This window comes from Pinus tabuliformis, chromosome 7 (genome assembly GCF_031772625.1).
Source record: "Pinus tabuliformis cultivar Carrire ecotype Pingquan chromosome 7, CPIR1, whole genome shotgun sequence".
Taxonomy (NCBI): domain Eukaryota; kingdom Viridiplantae; phylum Streptophyta; class Pinopsida; order Pinales; family Pinaceae; genus Pinus; species Pinus tabuliformis.
In genome coordinates, this window is record NC_142293.1 from 1,313,225,394 (window position 1) to 1,313,239,530 (window position 14,137).

General features: G+C 37.5%; 1 protein-coding gene across 1 annotated transcript in view; it reads right to left on the reverse strand.

Annotated features, from left to right (window-relative positions):
* LOC149252364 (uncharacterized) overlaps positions 1 to 14,137 on the reverse strand; it is a 103,826-nt gene that overhangs the window by 49,850 nt on the left and 39,839 nt on the right. The window contains exons 5-7 of the mRNA XM_089459667.1: positions 7,747 to 7,837; positions 2,133 to 2,475; positions 667 to 815 (exon numbers count right to left, since the gene is read on the reverse strand). Coding sequence (XP_089315793.1) covers positions 667 to 815; positions 2,133 to 2,475; positions 7,747 to 7,837 — 583 coding nt within the window. The remainder of the gene's footprint in view (positions 1 to 666; positions 816 to 2,132; positions 2,476 to 7,746; positions 7,838 to 14,137) is intronic.

Sequence of the window (14,137 nt, forward strand, 5' to 3'; positions counted from 1 at the left end):
TATTGTGTTCAGTGTTGCGAACATCTCAATAGCAACCCAATTTTATCTCGAAATCACAATTTTTTGGCCTAGCTGATGTTTGCTGATTTTTACAGATATTTTTATGGTATCTTAATTTCGCCGATGTTTGCCTTTTCACTGATATTTTTACGATTTTTTGGTTTTCCAGACCCTTGCCGATTTTAATCCGATGCGGGTGTTTTCAACATTGATTGTGTTTCCCCAACTCCACCTAAAAATGTCATCCAACAACTTTGAATGGAGCATGAACACCCAAAGATTGAAGCACATACTGAATGCCATTTGTTGAGACTAATGTGGCTAGGCTAGATATCCTATGAATTTCTTTTTTCCTATTTATACCATGCATGACTAAGCCAGGCCATTTCCCAACCAACACAATGGGCTAAAACCTAGACAAACGCTAACTGTACACCCACAAAAAAAAAGGAATTAAAATGAGTAATTCCAAAACTACATGGTTTGAATTTAGGTAAAAGAAAAAGAGTCAATATAAAGCCCATTCAAGTAAGAACACACAAGTATTAGGCCCTCAATCGACGCCCATGTGCATAACATTTCTAGATAGAGTAAATTTGTCATGGTAAAATTGGAATACATGCAAATGTAGAAAATGAAGCATTGTAATATGCAAATGAGACATACTCGCATAGAAAGGCATCTGCTTCATCAATAAACAGTAGTAGTCCTTTCTTAGATTTTGAAGCCCAGTCAAAAAGTTGATGAATTTTTGTGACAGCTTGCGAACCCAATGGAGCTACATCTCCTCCAGTCATCAGTGCATACTCCAACCCCTGTAATATTCACATGACCAACAAAATCAGCTATATAGATTTAAATGAGCAGCGGGACTACTTTTGCTCATTCACATCATAGTCTCGCACAAACACGAAAATGTTTAATCAAACTCTCTCAATATCAATTTTAAGAGCACTCAAAGTACATTATCATACAAGGATAGACACAGAAAACTTGTATAATGAAGCTTCCCAATATGGACAATGCACAGCAAATTAATTCTGTTTAAATCGCAGAGATAGAATATGCCAAGCCTCAAGGGGTAGTTCAAGTAGTCTTGAGTCTTGACCTAGATGTGAGATCCCTCCCCAAAATACTCAATCACATTCTCTCAATATCAATTTTTAGAGCATTTGAAGTACATTATCATACAAGAATCCACACAGAACGTGTATAATGAAGTTTCCCAATATTCACAATGTACAGCAACTTAATTCTGTTTAAATCACAAAGACAGAATATGCAAAGCCTCGAGGGTTAGCTTAGGCATTCTTGAGCCAGACACGAGATTCCTCCCAGAAAGTTGGGAAGGTCATGGGTTTGACTCTCTTGATCCCCTTGGAGTTAGGCTCTGCAATCAAGGCCGATGGTTTACCCCATTTACTATCCATGGATCATGGGGAAGTTCTAACAGGGTTTTTCACAAGGTGTTTCCCTTTGGAAAAAAAGAGATAGAATATGCATCTTAAAGAAGAGGCAACATGGCACAACAAAGACAATGCAATGTAAAGGTTTTCATTCCGGCAGGCCATTATAGGACCTCCCTAGGCTTCCCATGATCAAGAAAGATAGAAGGGAATATCATGATCACATCATCACAGTATAAATCTTCATAGTCTAGAAAACTTAAAAACCATTAAAATCACCCCTCCCGTGTATGCAGAATCTCTTAACGCTAATTTAAACAGCATTCAAGATATATGATCAATGAAGAATTCACACGTTAAAAATGGATACAGATGCTTCACAATATTGGCAATGTGCATCTGATAATATTCTGCTTGAATTACAGAGCTCAAATACACAACTTGAAAAATACTTCACAGAACAACTAAGCTAGACATCATACTGGTGAAGATTTCATATTTGCATACCGATGCAGGACCTCCTCAGTCTTCTCATAATCAAGAAAGAGAAAAGGAAATATGAATATCACACTCTAAATCTCAACTCTATACAGAGCCTCCAAATCTTAAAGACCATGAAATAACACCCCATGTAAGCACACCAACCCTTTTCCCACATTTCGGGATTATAAAAGTATCAAAAAAAAAACACTTTGTCAATCATTATGTGTGATGAAAATGATATACCGATTTGCGAGCAAGTTCCCTTGCCGCCATGGTCTTTCCTGTTCCAGGGGGTCCATAGAAAAGTATGTTACGGAAAGGAGCCTTATGAGATTTAGTATTTGCGGTTGCATTGGCGAGTTGTGTAATTCTCTTTTGCAATGAAGGATGAAGGACCACATCCCCAAAACCATTGCCATTTTTGGCAGTCTCCTTCCCTCCAGTTGATTCACGAGCTCTAGAAACAGAACTCAAGTTACGAGAAATTAAACCCGACCATGGATACTTTCCTCTTGAGGACTCTCGGATCAATGAAGGCTGGCCCAATATTCTATCGACGTAACCCCAAACAACCCTGGCGCCTTCTCTGCACATGCAAAAAAAATACTCATTAGCCTCAACTTCTAAAAAGGATAGCAAGTCATTTTTAAATAAAATTCATAGCTAAACTACCCATATAAAAACCATGTGATATAAATGACTATATTACAAAGACGGAAAGAATGATGTGCATCACAGAGATTTACTTCAATTAGCAACCTCAGAACTCAGTGATTAATTTTCTCAAAATACCATATTCTATCACATAGGCCTCTTAATTCTTCAACGCAATAAGTAAATTATATAGAATATCGGGAATGCTCATAGTTGGAATCAGGCAATTGTCCTTGTTCTTATATGTTAACTGATAGTCTATTGGCAGCATGCTATAGATCCACCTTAAATTCAGCTAGTTACTAAGCCATGAAAAAAGAACTGCATCTGATACTGCAAAAGGCCAACGTTGATCACATTTTCCCTTTTGAGGAACTTGGGATATTATTAATTTCCAATAGGCATTCCACTACAACCTGCTAAATTATAAAACCATACACCTTTTAGAGAGATATAAGAGTTTGCACTTCAGTTTCTAGAGTTGATTTATATCTCAAACCTTTATTTTAGAATCCTGGGCAAATAAATAAAATGATTGTAAATAACCATGTCCTACATGGCTGCTTCTTTCTTGGGTTACTCAACATGTATGGCTTAGTCATTTATAAACTGGCTGCCAGAGGTAGGTATCTTACTAAATGAAGTCTTTTCTGAGTTGGTCTGTTGTTAGGATACTTGACAGGTTCAAAACTAGGATCAGGGATAGTGATTGTTATCAACATGTTCTCACTTGAACTCCAAATATCACTGTATACATCCAAGGTCTCTCAGAAACTCCTATGACATGGGTTTCTATTTCTTTTGTATCAGTATGATGGCATTTAAAACAGAAAAGGGTAGATTCAAAGATTTGTTTAATGTCCCCAAAATATTGAGGACACAAACTTTGATCAACTTTCAACTTGGAAAGGAGGAAATCATAAGACTGCAGCATTTTGGGAAGAAAGCACAATCATACAAGATTCAAAGAGATGCACCAGTCGATAACTGTTTGCAGAAGATCCCTTAATATATTGAGGTATGGGAAGATGAGCAAACAAACAGAAAAAAGGCATGTGTGAATATTGCTCTTTGTATCATTAAAATATTCCATCCTGAGATCACATAAGAAATCTCCTCACAATCACCGAAAAACGTCCTGAGAATGCCCTGTCAAAATTGTCATCATGCACAGAAATACCAGATTAAGATCTATAATGCATTCAAACCAAAGTGGTGATCTTATGATCACAAAAGAAATGGTTGAGTTGAATGCTGAAATATGTGGCAGCAAGTATAGTAGTCCTTCATTTTCTCAGATTTTTTGTTACCTATCTTTCAGATACAATAAAAGAAGTGATTGTAGAGTCCAGAAAGTTTTATGTTCAAGGAAAAAAATTCCCTTTTACTTAGCAAATCAAAAAGTGTACATGTCTGCAGGATGTTGCACCTTGAACAAAAATCCAATGCCAAACCCACAGCCTTTTTTATTAGATTTCTAAGCATTAAATACATACACAATCAAGGATTTTGAAACTGAATTGTCTCATTCATATAAAATATCAATAGAAAACTTTATTATTTAATCTCATCCACTCTTACCTAATGTTATAAAATCTAAATCTTAACCTAAGTCACCTAGTTTGTGTTCATGTTCAAATTCAACAACAATGAACTTTGGAAAAAAAAAATGTCCAACTAAAAACCACTGATTAAATTTGTGTGTGTGTGTGTAATTAATAATATATATATTATATAACCTAACTTTATTTTTATTTATAACCTAACCTTATATATATTATATAAACTTTATACTATATATAATTTAACTTAAACTCACTATTTATATCATACCATATAATCTATATAATAAAATATTGGCATAGGCACATTAATGGAAAATTTGCAGGCCATAATACTAATAGGCAATTCAAGGCAGCTGGCCAACAAAGATGACTCTCCAATTCCACTGTGCATGCTTTCTGATTACCATTGTAGTTCCAGCAAAACCATACCCTGTGACCATTTTTTGATTACCATTCTAGCTCTGGCAAGCCATACCCTGTGACCATTAGTTTTGATTACCATTCTAGCTCCGGCAAGCCATACCCTGTGATCATGAATTTTAACTAGTGCAGAGAACCTTAAACTGTAAAGCTGAACAGGGAATTCTTCGTTTCCGAAAAATAAACAAATTTCAGCAAATTCCTCTTCAAAATAATTAAAATATAGGTGAATTTAAGTCCAGTACTAACGGAAATGATATTCGTTTTATTCAGCCAAATTTAATGGATGAACTTGAACAATTTTGTTCACCATTCCTTGAAATTTGGCCAATTTCAAACTTGATAATGGAAACTAGACGAACACGGTGAGTTAGATCTCAACCAATTACAGAGCATTTGCTTCCAACAAGCTTGCCTGTGTAGAATGCATCCTCGCTAATTGCAGTTTATCCCAGCTGCCTCTATGGTGTTGCATCATCCAACTAGTCTTCCTGACATAATATCTTGTCATCTGCTTTAGCATGATTCGCAGTGGACTTACAATCAGTATCTTGCATGCGTAGTTAGTCTGGACATAAAGATATTCCATTTCTGCCATATCTCCAATCCTAAACAGTAATGAAGCAGCCCTAAACAGTTCATTTCGAAGGCTTCACATACCTCAACTTTAATTCCTCATTAATTCATCTATTATTCCTATGGTCACAAGGTTATCAACCTATAAGATTCCAATCACTATGTCATCCATACCTTGGGTTTTGACATACAACTTTGGATTTGATGGGCCTCTAACACTATCGGCTCTGAATTGATCAGCACTTTTACCAGACTTCTAGGAGATCACTTGAGACCAAATGGTCCATTTTTCATTTGCACAGGTCATTTCAAAGGCATCACACAGCTCAACTTTTAAATCCCCAATCATGCATCCATTATTCCTGTAATGACAAGGTCGTCAAGAAATAAAATTCCAATCCCTCCATCATCTATACCTTTTGATTTTAACATGCAAGTTCGGATTTGATGAACATCTAAAACTATCGGCTGTGAAGTGATCAGAAATTCTACCAGGCTATAGGAGACTGCTTGAGACTGTACAGTCCCTTTTTCATTAGTTACAAAACGCTCATATTCTTGTACAATGTCTTGAGGCTGCTACATATACACTTCCTCTTTCAAAAAATCATTCATGAATGCACTTTTCAACAAGCTTTTATCAGAACCAACCAAACAGGACTGGAACTTGCTGGTTCAGAGTCTCAGACTAGTTTGGGGTTTTCCAGCCAGAACCCATTCTCCGAACTTCAAACCAGCTTGACTGGTCCCAGCCAGTTTTGACAAGTTCTGACTGTTTCCATACCAGCACAGCCCCACACATGAAACTATACAGGCAAGCCCCACCCATGAAAAAACTGAAAAATAAAATAAAATTAAAGGAAAAGTTAATGTTCTCCTTTATCTTTCCTTTTCTATCCTTTTATTTAAATTTTTAACGATACCAATAATAGCTACAAGATGTTTGAGAGTGGTTCCAATCTCATCAGTCTCCATATGAAAAATGTACAATTTCATATCCCATTCAGAATTCAGCAAACTTAACAATTTTCAGCATTTCAGCACTGACAGGATTGCAGCCATTCAGGACCAGATTCAATCATGTATGAGGCTATGGGATTGGCATTAATCAAGAGCAACAAGCACTCTATGTACCCTCATGTTGGTGGTGTTGATTGTTGAACTCATTTGTCATGACCCTACTAATAAAGTACCCTTTACTCAAGCCAAAACCACTGATTAGGCATCTTAAGCTTTCTGCCTCGTTCTGACACTTGGATCAGCCAATTTCATCAAAATTGGAGAGTGCTCACTTGAGCAATAACAGGGTGGATGGACTAGGATCTACAAGTAGTTAAAAACACTAGTACTGATTTCGCTGGAGATAAGAGGCCAAGGGCACAGGATGAGGTAGAAGGTGCTATTGACGATTAAAATCCCATCATAAGGGATGATTTTGATGATATGTAGTTATTTGTTGTGGCGTAATTTTTTTTAGACTCTAGAGGCCATCTAGCCTGTATGTTTATGTATTTTGTTTCAGATATGTACTAAACTCTGTGCTATTTTGTTATATTCATCCTTGTATGCTATATATATGAGAAAACTTCAAATTTTTGGTCTTTGGGGACAACCGGTTCAATTCTAGTTCCAGTTATGATAACATTGCTCTTGGCACCCAACAGATCAATGTTACACCTGAACTGAGTATCCATGACTAACATCAATCTAATTGTATTCATCTTAGCTACAAGTGTTAAATTTTCTTTGAAGTCAAAAACTTATTATGCAAAGCCTATAACCATGCCTTACGTTCATCAGTAGATCCATCTCCTTTATACTTTATTTTGTAGACCCGCCTGTTAGTAATATTTTCCTTTAGGTAATTCAACAACCTCTTAATTCATTTTTTTATTGAATTCCTCCATTGTTTTCCCAAACTTTCTTTCCGTGTACCCCTACAAGTGAACTATGTGAGTTCAAAATTTAAATGTTTACTCAAGCTACATTTGTCAACAAATATCTCAAATATTTAATAACCTCAGCACACTGGGCATATCTGGAATGTGAATACGATAGATTCTAGCATATGCCCTTCAAAATCAATGCCAAACAGAAAGTGTAACTTAATAGGCATACTAAATAATCAAGGCACAAGAATCTCAGAACATAATAAATAATACCACAAAATCATAAAAACATTGCAGAACAGGTAGCATGTTTTATGTGCCTGACACCACTGTCAAGGCATTCCTGTTATACATGCTTTCTTGTCTACAATACAGAGAAACAGAAGCTGGATATTTAGTTTTCACAACATCAAGTGTTTTGAACATTGCAGATCAGGTAGCATGTTTTATGTGCCTGACACCACTGTCAAGGAATTCCTGTTATACATGTTTTCTTGTCTACAATACAGAGAAACAGAAGCTGGATATTTAGTTTTCACAACATCAAGTGTTCTGAACATTGCAGGTTCAGCCAGTATGGAGATTACAAATTGAACTAATATAACATCAGATTTGGATCCCATACACTTAAAATCACAGAATACTACTTAGAAACATCAATTGATTCACTTTAAATCAAGGATAGCAATTACCATCTGCGAAGCTGCTTATTAATACCACATGCACATTAAATCTATGAGAAATGAGTTAAACCTTGTTGTGTAAATGCCTGCTGCCAGGGCTGTTGCTCCACCAACAGCTACAACCAACTTATTCTGATCTGTCAATAATGCCCTCAAGCCCCCTACACAAAATAGTAGAAGTAATTTAACAGAAACATAGGAATCAACTTGGAAAAAATAGAAAAAGATCAAGCTACTTCACTTTCCACCCTATGAGGTGGGAAGAACTTGTCTTATCTGCTCAATGTTTTTCATCAAAGACAGAGAAAAAATATTCATAATCAATACATTTGCCAATTTGGCAGTTTTCTTATTGCAACAAACCCTACTATGACCACAAATAAAGACAATCATATGTGCTTTATCCTTTTCTATATTTGACATATTGTAATTGATAGTTTTCACAAGTACTTAGCAGTCTTATTATTCTATTTTGTATCAGAGGATAGTGCACAAATGTTATCAACGCTCCTTTAGAGACTCACTTTAATTTTTCTTCCATCCCTCAATTTGTCATTGACTTTAGATTAGAGAAATCACATTTTCGGCAGAAAAAAACTTATTTGGATTAAGCCACTGAGATTTTACATTTCAAATGTTTGATATTTTTTCACTGTTATGTATTTACATGATCTTTAGCCTGCACTTTCTCGTGCTGTGAGTAATTTCTTCTGATGAGGGTTCACTTTCAAGAGTCTTGTTATTTAATCTAAAATAAGTTTAAGACTCTTCACAAATTATTGCCGAACCACAGGACTGGGACTTGGGAAGAAGCTAAAGACAAGATAAAGGAAAGGAGAATGAAGAGACAGTTGACATCGGACAAAATTGTTGCAAATAAGAAACTAGTAAGTAAAATTTGCATGGAGCAACCATGCCCACTTCGTTTCAAAAGTGAGGTAGGAAAGATGATTACTTCAGCCCAGTTACATGACTGTCAAAGAATTGACAAGCAGTGCTAGCAGCATAAATAGGCACCAAATATTTTTTTAATTCACATAAATGTAGCCTCACATCTTGCCTATAAACAATCAGAAAAGATAAGATTATTGTATTAACATCTACGAATGACCAAAGGAGTAGGTCAATGGGACTCGAGTACAAATAGTTACAGCATATTGTGGAAGTGCCACTATATATCATTAGGTAGAGATGTAAGAGTATTGTGAACAGAAGTAGTATCTGCAGCTGCATCAATCATTGAGAAGGCACCAATGCACTAAATGATAATGTCCTCCAGGGAGTGTCCTGCACTGAGAGGGCCTGGTCAGGTGATCCTGGGACATTCCTAGAAAAAACTAGCAGAAACTCTCCTAACTTGCAACCAATGGGAAGAATGGGGACTTGGAGTGCAATGGCAAGCAGGTCAAAGCTTTTATGTGAAAAAACTATAAAACGCATATTTGGAGCAAGTCCACTAAGAAGCAGGGACTAAGTATAATCATCGCCAATAAACGTTTTATTAGTAAAAATCCCTGAAAGGTTCTAAAGTTGGTTTCATTTATTGAGAGAAGGCATACTGTCATGAGAGCGTCATGGCAAGCGTACCCCTTTGGACCTAAAGTTTGACTGAAAAGATCTATTCAAATAGCCCCAAGACTCAACAAACAATATTCCAGTGGTGAAGCTATTGGAAAGCATCATTATGATGGTGAATTCATTAAGGAAGTACCAACAGACAAACCTCCAATGGTAGTAGTGTACAACTTTTGGTTCAAGCATTGGGAGAGAAAAAAATAGCATCAAAGAGTTTTGACTCTTGAGTCTTGACAAACAAAAATTAGAATTTTGTTTGCTTGTCAAGTAAAGGATCAAAATATGATTAAAGAAATGATGGTCATATTTCAACATATGATAGTTTTAAGCTCAATTTTTTGCTTATCTAGTATTTCAACCCACATATAAACTAGACAAGAAATTGGTATTGTTTCATGTCAACAAACCTGTGACAGCTAACAGATCGGATGTGCAAGAAAACGAACTCTCAAACCTTATTTTCAAATCCAACAATTTATTGATGAACAAAAAATTATGATTGCAGCATTAGACAAAAGCATCCGAGCCTCAGGGTCGCAGCAAGCATATATTAGGAATTTGGCAGTGGACCATAAAACCTCATGTTTAACATGTAAAACTTTCAAATTAAGAGTTGGACAAAGCTCATACTCGGGAATAAGAAGCTCACTAACCATTCAACAGTATATCTGAACTATTCAACGGCATGGTAATCAAACTTAAGCTGCAAGACTCAAACGGAAATCTGTGTTTCAAGCTTATTGAAGCAGTATTCACCCATATTCATTTGGACCTAGATAAAATCACTTCTCTGGCGCGAGCTTTTCACTTTCCCTTTGAATATCAAAGGTAAATTGTAGAAAGGATTCTCAAAGATACAGCAACTTTTGCAACTGAATACCACTGAAGAAATTCTTCTCATCACTCATTTTTTTCCGTTTCTTCATTGTTATCTTCATTTTATTACTTAGGCACAACAGCAATTGCATACCACTCCAATCAATTTCAACCTAAAAGCAAACAAAATGGAATGTTTCCTAGGCAATATTGCAATTATCAAAACTATTTTTGCCATTCTAATTAAGAATGTTTTAAGCAAAAAACACCAAAATTGTGCTTTTTATTTGGCAAGCAAAAAGTAGATAAGATAGATAAGATAAATGTATTAATGCCCAATCGATGACCACAAAAGTCGGTCAATGGGACTTTGATAGGTACAATGATGTTGGTACATAGTGGGTGTTCAAATTGTAGCTATGGTCGGTCTTCATAGAATTATTTATTATCATTGTACTTGGGAAAAACAAAATTATTAATGTTTCTAGCACATTCTTCGTGCTTTTGATTTGGTCAAAAATGTATTTTTGTAAAGAAGAAAAATTATTATTTTTATTTATAATTTCAAGTGGCTCCACAAGTGTTAAGTCGCCTCTTCTAGATGGTCAAGTTGGCTTGTCTAGAAACACACCCATTCGGATCATATCGGCCCTTCTAGATGGTCAAGTCGGCTTGCCTAGAAAGGCACCCATTCGGATCCAATGAAGGCTATATAAAGGACTCAATTCATCCTCCTTGGCAAGTTATTCAATCACACATACAATACTCATTTGTTCCCCTATGCAAAGGTATTCAAGCAAGTCATCAAGGGTTAGATCAAGCGAAGAAGTCTCTCTTCTATCTTTCATTGAGGTCTGTATTGATTTGTTGCTCCTGTGGATCAAGTCCAAGTTCTGTTACTCTTTGAAGAGGTCTAAAGATCCGCTCCTTATTCAAGATCTGAGTCTGGTACTAGGCCAAGACCTAGAAGGATACTCCAAGCAATTTTCCAATGGTCCAAGAGCCTATTTATTCAAGATCTCGTCTCCGAAAGGTGATCCCTAGGCCAAGCCCTACAGGGATATTACATGTCTATTATTCTGAGATCTGAGATCTTTGATTGATCCGAGTTTGTAGTTGCCTCGGGCCTGTAACTAGGGTGAGATCCGAGGTCACTTCAGGATTGTTTCTAGCCAAGGTTTGAGGTCACTTAGGACTATTTCTAGTTGAGATCTAAGGTCACTTTAGGACTGTTTCTAGCTCGAGATCCAAGCCACTTCAGGACTGTAATTGATCCAAGTTTTCATGCCTCCACAGATCTGTATCTTACCCAAAGTCAGAGGCTCAAAAGGAATGAGATCCAAGCCTAGTTTCTGTGATCAGCCTCTTGCTTGTGATCTTGTTGGAAGACATTGTGAATAAAGACCTTAGCACTTGTGGAAGCCATCTTGATTGGTCAGTATTGTCTACGTCTTGATGTCTTGTTGAAGGATTTCTTTAAGGAAAGGGTTGCGGGGTTTTTACCCCTTGTGGGTTTTCCCCGGATAAAATATTGTCTCTTGTTATTGTGCACTGTGATCTCTACTTTCTTGTCTTTGCTATTAGTTGAATTCCTGAAGTGTAATTATTTGATGAAGAAGACAAATTAAAAGAAGACCTAATAATTCACAAATAATAATCAGTCTTTCAAAAATAGTCCTTCTCCACATTTTACTTGCTTTTTCAACAGTGAGAGCACTAAAGTGGCTCCCATATAAGACAAAAATCAGGGAGTAATAGCAAAATAATCTAAAACCCTAGACGACCAAAGAAGCAGTCTAGGAGAAGGATGTACAAGATGATTGGCTCACTGACCTATGGTACCAGCAATTAGAGGCGGTCCTGAATTACTAGAGATCCCTCACCTAATATTCGAGGCCAAATGGAGAAAACTTAGCATAGAAGTCTTTCCTGAATAATAAAAGGGCAAGGAGCTCAAGCAAATATCGTGTGATTGTCTGCAAGGAAGGGCATGTTACTGAGATCTAGAAGGTTTCAGCGTGCGACTGAATCGATTGCAGAAATGACCTCTAGTCTATGGGTCCCTTTGGGATCTCACTAATGTTGAAATTTCCTCACATCCTAGGTCTGGTCTATGAATTAACCAAGCACATAAACACACTAGAGATGCTCAACTATGAACACTTGAGACAGCGGAATATAACAGCAAATAGATCAACAACAGTACACAAGATTTTGGCCCAAATCATGTTCCTTAATTGTCCATTAATAAGAAAACCATAGGATTCTCATACTAGGAATCATGGCCCTTTACAAACCTTGATACAAAGCTATAGTACACAGTTTGTCCTTTGACTGAAACCCTAGGGCTGAGGCCTAGTCCATCAGGTCCTCATCTGCCTAAATACATATATAAATGGTTGTCCTTTGCTTACAAAATACAACCAGCAAGATACTTACATACCTCAGTTGGTTCCTTTAGCCCTCACACTCCAGTACACTTGTTGTACCTTGTTGTAGCACCTTTTCCTTTGGCTACTACAATCTTCTTGTCCACACGGTCTACTCCTTTTGACCACCACTCAGCTATCCCTTAGCTTTGGCCATCTCATTTAGGCCTATGAATACCTTCCAACCATATGCCAGCTCCTTTGGCTCACTTGCTCAGCTAACGAATTCTTGTTGATTGCTTCTATAGGCCTCGGCCTACCCTAACCAGGTCTTTGAGCTGCTACAGCAGCCCTAATCTGTTTCCTCGTAGACATGGCCTCCTACAACAACCTCTGTTTAGCCATTGTCCAACACAAATCAGCCCTCAATCTGCTTTGATTCAACCCTAATACAACTCAGCAGCCTTCCTTTAAATTATGTCCAGGCCTACTCAACCATCAGTCAGTTGTTCTTGGCTAGTAGCCCCCCACAATAGCTCCTCAACCCTATCTAACCAGTCGTTCTGGCCTCCTGTTCAGCCTACAGCACACTTTTTGCTAGACAAAACTTTACCTCAACTCCTTTAGAATAGATTTACTCAACTTGGCCTTCACAACAGAAAGACTCCTTAACCAGAACTCCTAATTCAGCCTTCTTTTGGACAGTTGTGGCTTCTCTAGGGCAGATTTCTTACTCACAAATGAGTCCTTCCACTTGTGTCTTCTAGCCTTTCCTTTGGCTTCTATATATACTTGTTCAAAGGGTGTCAAACCCAAAGGGTCATGTCCCTTGGCCTTGCTAGACGACCTAAGCCTACATGACTCACAATTAATTAAATTATTTTTCTTGGGTTACAAGCCCGCTCCTTTGGGTCCAAAACCCTAACTTTGGGTACTTTGCCCACAAGCTCCCTTTTTGTGGATTTCCTTCACTTGGAAATACCTTCCGAGCTGCCCAAATTTCAATATTCCCCCTTAGTGAGGACAGTATTTCCATGTCCTTATCATAAAAATCTCCAGCTCCATGAATTTCCTTGCATGCTCATGACTTTCTTGCATGAGCCATGATTGTCCTCGCATGTGCCATGTCTTCTTCGTGCTTGATCAAGACTTACCTTGCATGGTGCATGGTTGTCCTCACATGTTCCATGACTTTTCCTTGCGTGATCCATAACTGTCCTCGCATGGTCTACGATTTTCCTTGCACCACCATGACTGTCCTTGCATGGTTTGTGACTATTCGTGCATGCTTTGAAAACCCCACTCTCTCACTTGAATCTAAAGGTTAGACTTCCACTGGCCAGCTAACTTTCCTTCGTAGTCTCCCTCTGAAGTTAGACTCCCTCTGAGCCTACACAACCTCTTCTTGGCTCACTCTACTTTCCTTCCCGGAAAAAGCTACAACTGAACTTGTGTCCTTTCAAGATCAATCTCGAGTTGCTATTGAACACTAGGTCTAGTCCACTCTAGACCACTACAACTCAACTCGGAAAGTATCCTCATCGCCCTGGGTCAAATACCTCATGTGCACATGGCTCCACTGCTAGATGTGCAACTCTACAACCTAGTGAAGATATTATCTCGCGATCAACCTACCATCCACACAGAGCTACCTCGTCCATGCCAAAGCAATCCTTGCCAAGGTACCTGAGTTGTCTCAAC